The 14112-nt window shown below is 38.8% G+C and overlaps 1 protein-coding gene across 1 annotated transcript in view; it reads left to right on the forward strand.

Annotated features, from left to right (window-relative positions):
* The window catches only part of NALF1 (NALCN channel auxiliary factor 1), a 476996-nt gene extending 463143 nt beyond the window's left edge, over positions 1-13853 (forward strand). The window contains exons 2-3 of the mRNA XM_075045863.1: positions 2070-2241; positions 13299-13853. Of these exons, the coding sequence (XP_074901964.1) occupies positions 2070-2241; positions 13299-13594 (468 nt within the window). The 3' untranslated portion in view covers positions 13595-13853. The remainder of the gene's footprint in view (positions 1-2069; positions 2242-13298) is intronic.
* The last annotated feature ends 259 nt before the right edge of the window (positions 13854-14112 follow it).

A 14112-nucleotide genomic window follows, 5' to 3' on the forward strand; every position in this document is an offset into this window, starting at 1 on the left:
TTGAGCCAAAGCTGAGGACTTGTGGATCAGAGCAGGAAGATGATGTGTACAAACTGAGATTGGATACAGAAAAATGGTCACAGAAGCCTATGATTGCATTATTTAGTTCTGCTCTTGAATAAACATTTATTTACCGTCTTGCTTAAGTAGACACATGGGTTTGCTCATTTTCTTGTTACCGTGCATGGTGTGCTCTTCAATACACTCCCTATAAACTAATGTACATTTTCAAATATGATTCATAAGCCAACTTACTACTCTTAGATCTCTTCTATGAAGAGAACATGTGCATTCATACTAAGCAGGTCTACAGTGTTCGTGATCAGAAAGGAACATCTGTGAATATTTATCTGTTATCAGACCCAGTGTTCCTGTCTCCGAGCAATAGACTAGGCTCACTGACTAATTAAAAACAGAAAAACAATTACCTTATTTCTTTTATTCTTGGAAGTGTCAATATAGCAACTGAAGCATTAAAAATGTGGCGGAGGATATAGTCAACACTGGGAAAACCACTCGCTGTTTAAAAGTTTATTTAAGAACAAAAAGTACACACACCACCTAGTCTTCCTTCTCATTAATCATTTACTGTGGATAAGAAACCTTTGTAAGCAATTTGAATTTGTAATGAAAAAAATCATGTTCTACAGAATGCAGTAGGCAAAAGCTACTATCTCTATAAAGAGATAATCACAAAACATAGATTAGTGATACAGGCTTCACTTTATCACCTAGCAACCCTACCCATACCTGCCACCATTGCAAACAAGCTAAGACAAAAGTTTTGCAATTCTGCGACTAATAAATTGAAATTAATTATACAATGTAACCCGCTCTTGACACTAATAAAATTATAATTCATGAGATGAAACGTACTGAAATCAAACCAAACTCTTAGTTAGATTGCTCTTTTCAGGTGTTAGTTTTTGAATTTTCAGTGCTTCAAAATTTAATCTAAGTTTCTTTTTTTATTAAAAACAGGTCTAGGAAGAAGGAAAACAATCATCTGACTATATTGCTTTTCAGCCTGTGATAAAGGAAAGGTAGTTACTAAGATTTTCAGATATTCTGAATGAATAGGAAAAGGAAATTTTCATTATATAACAACCTAGATAGCAAGCACCTAACCAGTAAATAATGTACTTCAAAACAGATAAGTGGAAAATAAAATGGGAAACAAGTAAACCTCTCTGTACTCAGTCATACAGGTTTTTCATCACCTTCATAGCCTGGTGTCCAATCTATTTTTGTATGATCACATGTGAAACTTCTCTGTGTCCAAAAGGCTAGTTTAATTCTTATGACAAAGATCATTGCTCGGAAGAGAATAGGCAAAAGAAACTAAAAACAAGATGTTTATTTGTTTTTCTGTTTAAATGATGATAAGAGTTGTAATAATCATAGGTCCTGCAGCCATGGCTACACAGCATCAGATGACAGCATCTTTAATGTGTTCCTTTTAGCTCCCAAATGTAGGCATTGCTCCCCACTGCTGCAGATTTATCCCCTAGTCTACAGCTGCTGGTGTTCGGGAACCCTAATGTGAGTTTTAATGCTGTTGACTGGATAAGGTTTTATTTGAAGGGAAGCAGCACCATCTATTGCAACCTGATAGCTTAGCTCTAGGTGATACAAAGAACAGAGCTGGCCTGAGCTGAGTTTTAAATTATTTCTTGCATGTACTTTCATAAGTTTTTCCCAGACCAGTTTCAAATGGGGTTGGGATCTCAGTTTGTATACGATAAGGGACAGGGACAGGCGTGTGTGACATGTGTGCATGCATCTAATAAAAAGGTGCATCTAAGTGACATACTTGTTTACAAACTAAGATAAAAGAATAGCATAAGCCTAGTCCTGACTAAGTGTTGCTTTTAAATGACTTGGCTGGAGTTTTCATTTCTGAAGTGGGAGGATAGTCAAAAGTTAAGATTATGTTTTACCCAGGTGATATTCTCTCAAAATTTGCTTTCAGAAGCAGCGTTAATGTAGGTGTGCAGTACAGTATGTTCTTCTAGTAATGACAGTGCTATTGTCATCCATCTATACTTTTGGTTCTTCTCTTTTTCCAGACTGTCTACAAAGCCTGGCTCTGTTCCCAGTATTTTGAAGTCACACAGTTTCACTGCAGCAACAGAATTCCTTGCAAGCAATACTGTTTGGAGGTTCAGACGAGGTGTCCCTTTATATTACCAGACAATGATGATGTCATCTATGGAGGACTATCAAGTTTCATCTGTACAGGTATAGTATAGAAAAGCTAATTTCACTTGTTTTCATAAATCTAAATGTGAAGGAGAGTATGGATAATGTTTCTTCCATTAGGTCTAACTGTGAGAGCCTGAAGGTATTCCTCATCACAAAGATTTGTCGGAGGTGCTAGGATTTGAGCCCAGATTTAGTAATGCACATTTATGCTACAGCTTGCCACAGTCATTAACTTTACAAAATAAGATTACTGGAAGAAATTTGTTCTGGTTATTTTTTATGCTTAATAATTTGGTGGAGGATTTTTGTTGCTCTGTGTCATGCAGTACTCGGGGAAAGAGGCTCTGTGTCATGCAATATTCAGAAAAAAAAGAGAAAGGCAAGTCAAGTTTGTAATATATCCACCTTTGTTCACCTGCTTTCTTATGTCAGATCAATGAAGAATCTGAGGCATAGCACTCAAAACTGTGCAGCAGCTCTTGGAAGGTAAATGTCTAAGGAAAGTTCTTTCACTAGTGAAGAATTTTAAGAATCAGTTGTTCACCTGTGAAGAACTGATCTTTTGGTCTCTTCTTGAGTCTTGTTACAGTCTGTGAATATTTTAATTTTCAAGGGTATTGCTAATATATGTCTGCACATTGATTGATAAAATGATTTGGTTCCTTTTCTACATTCCATTCTGCTTCAAACACTATCCCAGAATGACCCAACCAGAGACGACATGGCAGGCAAGAAATACTTTTAGTACATCTCAGGTACCTCAGATACTTTTTTTCAGGACTCACTGGGAGTCATACACACAAAATTTCATCTCATATCAATGTTATCTGCAGATTTCTGGTGTCTAGAGTATCATCTGAGAATCCTGAAGATATTTAGGCAACTTATTCCCCTTAAATCAGTAAAAAGGCATTTCAGCACTTAGATCATTTGACAGCCTGGTCCCAATATCTGAAATTAGACAGCCTCCACCTTAAATTAGGGCTGCACTGGAAAGCTTGATACCAAATACGCTGCCCAAGGTAAGCTACTTAAAAACAGAGTAAAATATAAAACCCCATAAATGTTCTATACCATCTCAGAGGCAGGCATAATATTTGTGGCAACTCACTTCACCTTATATGCTGTGTTTGGATTTAGGGGGGTTCTGGTAGCAAGATATTTACTGTATTTCTTCTTGAAGATTAAGCCTATTGTGCACAATCGAGCAATATCCATCCATATGCAAAAGACAATATAATGAAATGTAAGCTGAGTAATAATTTGGTAGTCATCAATAAGGTAATGGTGCTTAGCACTTCAATGCATTTCATAAATATCAATACCTTTCCAATATGCGAATACAACAAGCAAATGAGCATTATTTTCCAGTTTAAGATAGGACAGTAAAAGCTGAAGTGAGAGACTTAGGACATTTTTATTTACAACACGTATACAACATATGTGTGTGTGCATACATGTATATACACGTGTGTGCACACTTACACGCAATGGCGAAGAACAAACAAAAATAAATAAAACCATCTTAGTAATTATTTCAGAAAATCTCTCAGGAAATACATATCCACCTCTTCATTTTCCTAGAATATCTCCAAGTCCAAATTCTTTCCTAAAACAGACAAAATAGATGACTTTGCAAAGATTACTGACAGTCAGTAGCTCTGAGTTTGGGATGAAAAGCAGATTTAGGGGAGGATTAAACTCATTTTAGTGCAGGCATTAGTAGCGTGGGTATCTACACATAAACTCTATGACTAAGCTCTCACTGGAGTCACTGAAGATCTGGTGTAGTCAGTAGAGCTGAGCGCTATTTAATTCAACCTAAGCAGGCATCTGCACCTGAGGAGCTGACGAGCTAACAGCGCTGGCTCCTCTCCATTTGCTGTAGCTGCTCTTAGTGCCCGAGATCTTATTGCGGACACTCAAAACCAGGGTGACCTGAATCTCATCTCAGCAGCCCGCTAGCTGATATTTGGTTGAACTCTGTCCTCTCAAGACCCTCAGCATCAGCAGAGCAGAGCTCGTGTTCGCGGACCCACAGGAGTCAGCACGCTGACACTGGGCAGTTGTGTGCAAGAGAAGATGCTGAGGAAAGGTACGAGGCTGAAATCCAGATTTTACCTGGCACACAGGCCCATTGTCACCCTCTTATTAATCAGCAGCTCACCGTAAGAGCACCTCCTGCCACTAAACAACGGGAAATTAGTATCTGCTGTGGGACTAAAGAATTACACTTCTCTGCAGCTTAGTGAAGGCAGAACTATTTCATGCAAAGTACGGTGAGTTCAACAGCACACAACATGCTCTACCTCAGCATAGCTTGTGGCTTGACACTTACCTTGAACCCCTTTTGCAGAAAAGCAACTGGAAGCAGGTCACCCACGTCATGGGGGATGTCTTCTCCCGCTCCGCTTTCTCTGAGCTCCTGTCTGGCAGACCTGTTCTGGGATTTCTAGTTACTGATCCTGCTCTTCCTGGGCTGGGTGAAATTCATTGGCAAACCCCAAAAGAGTCAGGCCAAAGGTATTTCTGTTTGATATTTAGGTGCTATGCTGGTTGTCTGGTGTCTCCGTTCGACCTAAGTTTACTGGGAAGCTGGTCACCATTGAGCTCTGCTACAGGAAACACAGCAAGAGCAAACTTCATGTTCAGGGATTCCTCATGAATGGCATTATGCCACAGCCTGTCAGTCATTTAAATTAGGCTTCAAGATCTCTGCTGCTCCTGGCTCCAATGGCATCCCATGGAGAGAAATGCTACAGGTCTGTTTGTGAAATTTCGAGTTACATTTTCAGAGAAATCCAGCAGGAACTGAATTGGGTTATGTCAGTATGAGATTTTTTCCCCCATGAAACTAATGAAAGACCAGCTGGCTGACTAAGGAACACTGTTAATTATAAAATATTTTCTGGACAAAAAAAATTGCCCCCTCTGCTTATAGGATGATTTATCTCTGAGAAACTTCAAGAACTTGTGGATTCTGATTTTCTTTAATAATGTTTTAGAAGCAATATTTTTATAAGAAGGGCTTCCCTTCATCCACTCCATGGTAACAGACTATTTCCTCTAAGGTCCAGTAAAGATTTGGTTAATGGAAAGACAGAGGACTGATTTCTATAAAACATTTCAATACGCAGTGGAAGGCAAGTAACAGGAAAAGGTGTACCGGTGATACTGTTTTTATTTGATATTGATTACAGCACAGAGCGCAGGATGTACATACAAATATTACAGGCCATTTTCCAGTTGCAGTTAAATAAGAGGCTGTTGTGGCTTCATGTCACCAGCAGCAGTAGGAGCTGCCGCAGCGGTACCCCATCCCCATCCCACCGCAGAGGTACCCCATCCCCATCCCACCGCAGCGGCGAGCGCCTTCTGGGAGCAGGGCCACGGGGGCACTGGTGGACAGGGAACTTGCATACTTTTTTTTTCTTTCAGAGCAGGGTTTTCTCGAGGTTGGAGGCTGTAAAAAAAAAAAAGTACTGTAGGTTGTAAAAAGAAATAATAACAGAGGTTTTATCCTTCCCTGGAAGGCCTACATGATGAGAAAGCAGCATAGGACTGGCTATTTTTCCCAAGAAATTTTGCAGTCATTGTTATCTTTGACACCATCAAATAATAATAAAAATAGTTGTAGTTTATAATATGGATTAATAATGACTTCTTGGAAATTCCTGAAGGACTGGTATAATAAGTAAGAAGTATTCTAGCCTGAGAATGCTGAGAAAGTCTTACTTGATTACCTCCAATGAAAGTAGATAGTGGGAAAAGCAGAGGGGATGCTACACTAGTTGTCTATCACCAGAACTTGTCTTTTGTAAAAAAGCCTGTGAGGATGTGAGACCATTGCAGTGCAAGAGGAAGTACTTGGGAGATTAATCAAAACGATCAGAATCACAGTGTGGTTCTGATTATGGAAACATGCAGTTAGCTAGGAAGAAGTTTGTGTTCCCCTCTCCCCCTTTTCTTCTAGGAAATAGAAGGAAAGAAGTTGTTCTTTCCATCAGGTGCTGTTCTGGAACATATTGTTTTTCATATTCGTTAAAATTGAATGGTTGCTTTCAGTTTAGAGTTTCAGAGTTTATATCCATATGATTAAAGTTTCCAGTGATTTCATCTAATGTTTCTTTCTGCAGCTCAGATGTCTAGAATTGCCCGTGCAAAACAAAATCTTATTTAAGGGAGATAATAATAGTGTTTAGGCATTCATACACACACGCGGCAGATTACAGTGAATGAGTCCCATGCAAAGTTCCAGGTAAAGTTTTTTATGTAGCCATCTTTTCCTTTTTTTCCCCCAGTGTGAATGGAAGATGTAGAAGATTTCTTTCACACATGTTCTCTGAGTGTGAAAAGAGAGCTGAAAGTTGTATGACTGTACAGAGCACTGGGAAGAGACTGGTAATGACTCACAGCTCCTGCTTTTCCCGTGCCTTCCAAAGTAATGTGGTCCAGCAGCTGGCCTGGGGACTGGTCCAGCCCATGAACTGTTTCTGTTTGACTTGCTGCCATCTCCCAGTGGAGACAGAAAGAGGATGCAGAAGCCATAAATGTTTTCTTCACAGCCAAAACTATCCATTCAGCCCTGCAGTTTGCACAATGTAGAAAACATGAGAGCTCAGTTTTCACCGAATGATGAGCAGAGTTGCCCAAAGAGAGGGGAGAAGAGATCACCTCTCCTCCGCACACACGGCCCTTCCCCGAGCAGCCAGGATATGCCATCAAGACCAGCGCTGCACTTGCATCCACATTAGCAATCTAGTTCAGGAGTGTACTTTTGAAGCAAATCTCCTGTTCATAGTCCTTGCTGTTTGACTTGCACTGGGGAGAGGCCTTGGAGGATACAAACTGGGTTCCTTTGGATTAAACTAAACTAGGAGATGTGCCACAGGACCATACCTAGCACGCCCCAACCACTAATGCACAAACGATCTACAGAATTAGACTAGAGCTAGAGTGAGGTAAAAACCCTCCAAATGTATTTAGGGTTGACACAAGATACTCAGCACCAGCTGTTTTGTTATACAGATCTTCTCCTCTTGCCCCAAACTACTTGTTAATACAGATGTAGCCTATTCTGGCTGCTGGGAGTACAGTCCCAAAACTGCTATCCGTGTGCCAAGTCTGGACCACTTTAGAGTGCAGAATTAGGGCTAGCTGTGTTGCTAAGGGCTTTCTTTGTATTGATCAAGACTTACGGTCTCTTTGTGCCTTGTGGCATAACAGGGCCATCACCCAGCAGCAAGTATCAGGCAGGAAATCTCAGCCGTGTTCTCACGCTCTTTGCCTGTACAATAGATGTCATGGAATTTAAAGGAGCACTTAAGTTCCTCTGTGAAGGAAAGGAAGGGAATGTAGTGAGCAGCAGTAAGGCAGAGGTGCATTGCATCAGCTTCTTCCAAAACCAGCGTGGCACCCGCTGGTACTTCCTAAGAGCAGCGTCATCAGAACGAGTCTTCTGTCACCAGGAGGAGAGTCAAATTTGTCTGCTTTCCTGTGCTGAACACACTTCTGATACTTTTCAGTGTAGAAAGAGAAAGTAAGGGGAGAGAAGAGGTGAGTGGGCAGGTGATTCAGGTGCTTTGAATCACTCATATCTTTCCATTCGGTTCATATTAATTTAGGCTCCTAATTTCATGTGTTCCAATCAACACCTCAGCTGCTTGGAATGCATTGTGTGAATATCCTCTCATAGATCAATTTTTGGCAAATATCAGTAACATATTTTTATGTGATCCATGCAAAGTATTACTTCCTCAGAAACTCCTCCTCCTTTAGAGTAAAGAAGAGTATTCAGCAGAACACTCAATCATGTTTCATAGCACACACTAATGTTTCTAAGGACATAGTAAGAATTATTACAGAGAATTCTCACCAATCTGTAGAAAGAGTTTGTTGACTAACAAAGCTCAACAAAGGTATTAGGAACAATTCTTTAAACTGCAGCTTCCTCTCAAGGGGTAACATGTGCCTGGGTTTCACCAGCAGGTTTAGCTATAGAGTGTCTGTTTCAAAACAGATGCCCTGATTTCAGTGCAATTTGAAAAGCAATTTCCTTGAGAAAATTTGATATATAGAATGCATCACAATCTTTTCTTTGTAGAACAATTCAAGAAGAGAAAATCTCTGAATTCAATCTGCTTTATGTTGTTCTTGGCAAACTCAAAAAAAAATTATATACTTAATCCAAATTCTTACTCTAAAAATAACTCATAATAATGTGTCATTTGCCTCCTGCCTACACTTCTTAGTAGGTCCTAAAATATCAAAATATTAAGCTAACACAGACAGCAGGATAAATCCCATTTTTGTTTGACAAGCATGGTTTAAATAGTTACTAGCTATGGATCTGCTTACAAGGAAAATTTGACATGGTTTTGCAGCAGAATCTGTCAACTAAATGGCTAATCTTTTTGACTGTAGTTTTCTTCTAGTCTAGAATATTGGGGCTTTCCCATGAATGAGGTCTCATATCATAATAAGTTTATTAACTGCAAATGTTCTTCCATAAAAAGCCCCAGGCAATTAAACTATTGATATCCCTGAACTTTCTATGGTAACACAGTACTTTTAGATATGTATGACCCTTTCCTCTCATGTCACAGTAGTAAATAATTTTGATCAAAAATTGTACATAATAGAAGCAAAACTAGAGGGGGAGCTGCGGAAAGCCAAATGCTTGCTAGAAGCAAGTTATCAGACCCTTATCCTGTATCTCAACATAGCAGAGATAAAACACAGCCTTGAGAGTTAGCTATTTACTTATTTTTCTGACCTGCAGCAGCTCAGTCACTTTTACAGGGATAACACCAACAGGAGGAAATTGGTCCTGTAAATATTTCAGGGAAAAAAAATCCATGCATGGTGACGAAACACAATGATTTTTTCTTGAATGTGGACACGTACACACAGAAAAATATCCCAGAGGCAACTATCTAAAATAGTCACCAACATATAGTGATAAAACAAAATTAAAAGAGAGCAACCCAGATTTCCTCCAGCCATTGGAATGGAGTCCGAAATGGAAATTAGCCTTTTCAAAAGAGCTGAACAGCCTTATTCACCAGTTTAAGAATAATCTGTTTGACTAAAGAATAATTTATTTCTCTTTAAACCTTCTTCTGCATTTCATTTTATTACTTTTTATAATATGAAGGGTATAAAATACATGTCTAAACAGAAGCATCATAATGTGTCACAGACACAGCAATTTAGAAATTGAGAGGACCATCTGGATAAGATCGAAGAGTGCTGGCTTGCAGATCAGATGTAAGCAAGCAGCGAAATCTAGTCATATAATATCTAATGTGTTCTCTTGCCTTCTGTAGTTGGGAAATGTTAATACTGAAATCTCAGAAATAATTCCCCAGAAAGAGAAATGTCATGCAGAGTGTTGGCGTTCACTGTTACAATGATGTCACTGCTGGATGGATCACTCTTGGCAGACATTATTTACTTTGGGCTTCACAATAAAATGGAGCATTCAAAAATTCTGGTATACTACAGCTACTTACCAGGTTTCTTCTTCTAGTTCACGGCCTTTTCTTCAAGCACAAGAAGCTTGGTATGCCTCTCAAAATAATCAGAAAGCTATGTTAAAAAGGACCACAGTTTAGAATTCTACAGAAAGAAAAAACTTACAGTAAGATCTGGTTTATTTCTGTGGCTTTCCAAAATACTTATCCAGCAATGACAACAACTACATCAACCAGGCCAGTTTCCTTTGATGCAGAGTACTCTGGCTCCATAGCTCTTTCTGCAGCAAAGAAACCAAGAAGTGGGCCAAGCCGGACCAGCTGCTGCAGGTACAGATCCAGCCACAAGCACGACACATCCCGAGAAGTGTTGCGGTGAGCTGTGGAAATGCAGCCACCTCTTTTGCATGCTGGTTCCTGAGCAAAAGAAATGCAAGTGCTCAACAGAAACCAGAGCATTCTCTGAGTTAGCTGGTGATCTAGCTGGTCAGCAGACCATGCACGCATAGACAGTCTTTGTGATTTTAATCCTTGTATAAGAACTTATTTGCGGTTTGCTGCTTTTCCCCCAAAGCTGTTTCCGCACAAAGTGAGTAACATGCTCATGCTGTCACACCTTTTTCAGTATGATTCAGCTGAACAGGATACACTAGATTTATCTACAGTCATGTATCCATTAACATAATCTCAGTCAAATGAGTAGCCTTAATTCTTGCATCAGTATTAGTAACACACACTCCCTACAGATATAACTGCTGTGCTGATCATCAAAATGTTTTCTGCATGTGAAAAACTATCTGGTTAAAAACCAAAGAGATAGCTTTTACATGACCTTCGTGAGTGATAGCGTATCTGTCTGGAGAATGGTTTGATACCAAAAAGTATCCTGGCAAATTCTACATCCTTGATTGTGATCAAGGTCCAAGAACCTCCATATGCACTGAGATTTCTGCCGGTGAAATATAGGTGAGTGCTGGGAAAAGTTGGGAAAGGGAGATCCAGAGCTGAGAATTTTAAGTGAAAAGTGAAAAGCAAGGTAGGTTTTGAGCCAGTAACAGTTGGTAAGTCAGTCTGAGAAATACAATTAACGAACATCCGAGTATTACAGAGTAATGTTGTCTATAAGCTGAACTGATTCTTTTTATTTCTTATCCCAAACTCTGTGTCCATATAGAATGTTTTGATAAAAGAACAAACTAGGTTTTTTCTCCTTGATTTTCCAATGCTGATGTAGCCAGCTTTCCAGGCTTTCTGGCAAGTCACGGGTTTGTAGCCTTCTGTCTAAGTAGACTGACTGATTAGATCCAAGGGGCCAAAACTGATACTTAGGGCTACAAACAAGTATGTGGTAAAGCATAGTCATAAAGTTTTATTATTTCAGTGCAAAAGCTCTGACTGAATTTATCTAAAAGTGCTGCAACTGTCATATGAATAGTGGTTCTGTAGTTAATTGATTATTAAATATGTAACTGCAAATTCAAAACCTAAACTTGATTGCTGAATTGAAAAAAAGAGGAAATGTAATTTTGCATTAAGGAACAAGTTCAATGCAGCTTCAAATGTGGAGTTGCCTTCAATTTATTTATAATTCACTAAGTGCATACAAACTATTTAAATACCTTATGATTGCCAACTTGTATACATAGGCTTTGATTTCAAAGGAAGTCTGGGGTTTCCTATAACAAGAAAGGCAGGAAAAATAGTTTGAAGAGTAAACAAGCCTCAGTGGGATCAAAGTATTAACCATTCTCTGTGTCTCTTCAATTACCGCTAACAGTTGGAGCCACTGCAGTCACAGCACAGATTGTATAATTACCTGCTCTGGGAGGCACTTCCTGTTCGTTACCGTGTTTAAAAACACTCTTATGCGCACAAACACCAAAAGATGGGTCTCAGAAAATAGGATGTTAGCAATAAGACTGCTTTATTACACTTGCAATAAACAACTGTCCACAAGTTCCAAAATGTAACAGAATCTCTTCAAAAGTGTGAAGTACAATTAGTGATGATCTGAGAGAAAATAAATAATTTTCAAGCATTGGTATGCTGCCTTAAGCATCTGACTACATAGGTGCAAAAATGGCCTGATTTCCTACAGAGTAAACCCTGACTTTACAGAAATCAAGGAAGCTGTTTTCATTCCTGTACCTTTAAAAACTTGATTAAATCCAAAAAGAGATGCAACTTTATTTGGACTCATGTATAACATAGTAGACTGTTGTGTCAGCTATGTAAAAAAGTACCAGTCTAGGTTTAATCTGCATTTTAACATGTTCAGCATACCTAATGTACTTTTTGTTTAGTTGCAGATAAATATTATGGAGGTAGGAATGAAAGAGTTCAGTTTTATCTTATTTTAAGGTGTGCTGCTTTTCTTTACAGGTTATTCACAAAGTACAAGCAGTCTGGTGCCTGGACCCAAGACTGTTATGCCTAGACTTGTAGGCATTGCTTTTTGAAAGTAATATCATTGCTGTGATACTTTAGACAAAACGTAATTCTTGTTCCAAGAAGTAAAGTTACTTTATAAATTACAGAAATTACGTAGCTGCTTTCAAAATCTTTGTCCTAATATTTCAACACAGATAGGTGGGGTTTTTTGTTATAAAACCTAGCACTACCATAGAGTATTTACTGCAAAATTTGTTCCAAGATCAGTTTAAATGGAGAAAAGGTGCTTGCCCATTTTGTTAGACAGTCTTGCATTTGACTATTTGTTAAACAGCCTAATTAGGTTCTTTTAATTTGTCAGAAAAGAAGGTATGTGAGAAGCAAACAGAACACTCTGGTTATGTTACTCTCCTATATAACAATGCAGACAGCATTGGCAATTTCCAAAAGGACAGTTGTGTCTTTTGGAAAAGACAGAACTCCTCTAACTGTTCAAAAATTCATAATCAGATCGGGCTGAGTAACTCAGTAACGTTCCAAAGGCAGAAATGGCCTAGATGTATAGTGAGAAATATCAAGAGATCCAATTATTGCATGGTAAGGAAAGATTGTTCTCACCTCTGGGATATGCCGAAGAGAAAACCCCAGCTGGAAGAACTCGGCTGAGGTGGGGTAAACAGGTCGACTCGGAACAGCTCTGCTTGGAAGCTGTTCCTGTGGAGCTGTTGGATCTGTATTGGTTTGACAATCGATATTGTCACTATTGTCAGTATATCAATTATTTGCTATTTAATGCCTAACTTTTCATAGACAGGGATATTAGTGGTATATGCTTGAAGACTGAGGAAGAATTTCAAGATCCTTTCAAATTCTGTGGAAATGTCATTTGATTACTTGTTACTTCATTAGTTGTTACTTCCCACAAAGGAAGACCTCAAAAATCCTTATCGTTCAAACATCAGTAATTACTTTTTAATGCCATTTCTTGACACAAGCATGCTCAGTGTCATACTTCTGTTGAATGATCTTTTGGTGTTGCTTCCAGTTAGACAACGCATATCTCTTCAGCGACTCTATACAAAACGGCAAGTGGTTCGAGGGCCTCAGGCTCAGCCAGAGACGCGCATTCGATAGCTTAGACTAGACGATTGACTGTTCCTTTGAGCCACCAACTTCTGCCAATCTTTTTGTGCCTGATGTTGATTTTTTCTTGTGTTTACCCTACAGGGCTCTATGAAAACTATCCAACCAATGCAGAACCAGAATGCTGTGATGTCAGATGGGGACTATTATCAGATCATCAATCCAAAGGGACTATAAAAACAAGTGGCTCAACAATGTGTCACAGGACATCGCTCACAGTTTCATCAGCATCAAGACTGTGTAACAGCAGACTTAAACTGTGTGTTCTTGTATTAATTCTCTTACATACAGTACTTACAGTCTCAGCAGCACAGAACTCAACAGGACTGGGCTTTGGAGGCATAACAACTTTGGAAGATAATTCAACCAATGAGGAATAAAAGAAAGAATTCACCTTACGTGATAGAAACACAAGAGGCCCAAATGACTACAGTCAAAAATAGCAAAGACTGAGTGCTTTGCCCTCAGATCTCTTCTTGAATGACCTTTTGGGTAAAATGAAAAGAATGGGCCACTACCCAAACAACAAGGACGCACGAACACAGCTTTTTATTGACTAAAAGGCTGTATGGTGACTTAAATTTCTCACACCATTTTATACACTGTGTTTTAATGTTTGGAGTTTCTTTTTTGTTTGTTTTTTGCACTTGTTAATACAGGATTTTATTTTTGGGACGGTTTCTCAAAGCTAAATTAAGTCTTTTCTCTGTCGATATATTTCTAGTCATTGTGTGTGTTCATCTGATAGTTCTGTCTTTTATGTCCTGTCAGTTTCTATTAGAGGAATGACTGCTATGATTCCATGACATAGCAAAAAAAAAAAGAAAACAAAACAAAAACAAAAAAACCACAAAACACACAAAAAAAAAACCAACAAAAAAAAATCACAAAAAGAACA

Source organism: Buteo buteo, chromosome 14 (genome assembly GCF_964188355.1).
Source record: "Buteo buteo chromosome 14, bButBut1.hap1.1, whole genome shotgun sequence".
Lineage (NCBI taxonomy): Eukaryota > Metazoa > Chordata > Aves > Accipitriformes > Accipitridae > Buteo > Buteo buteo.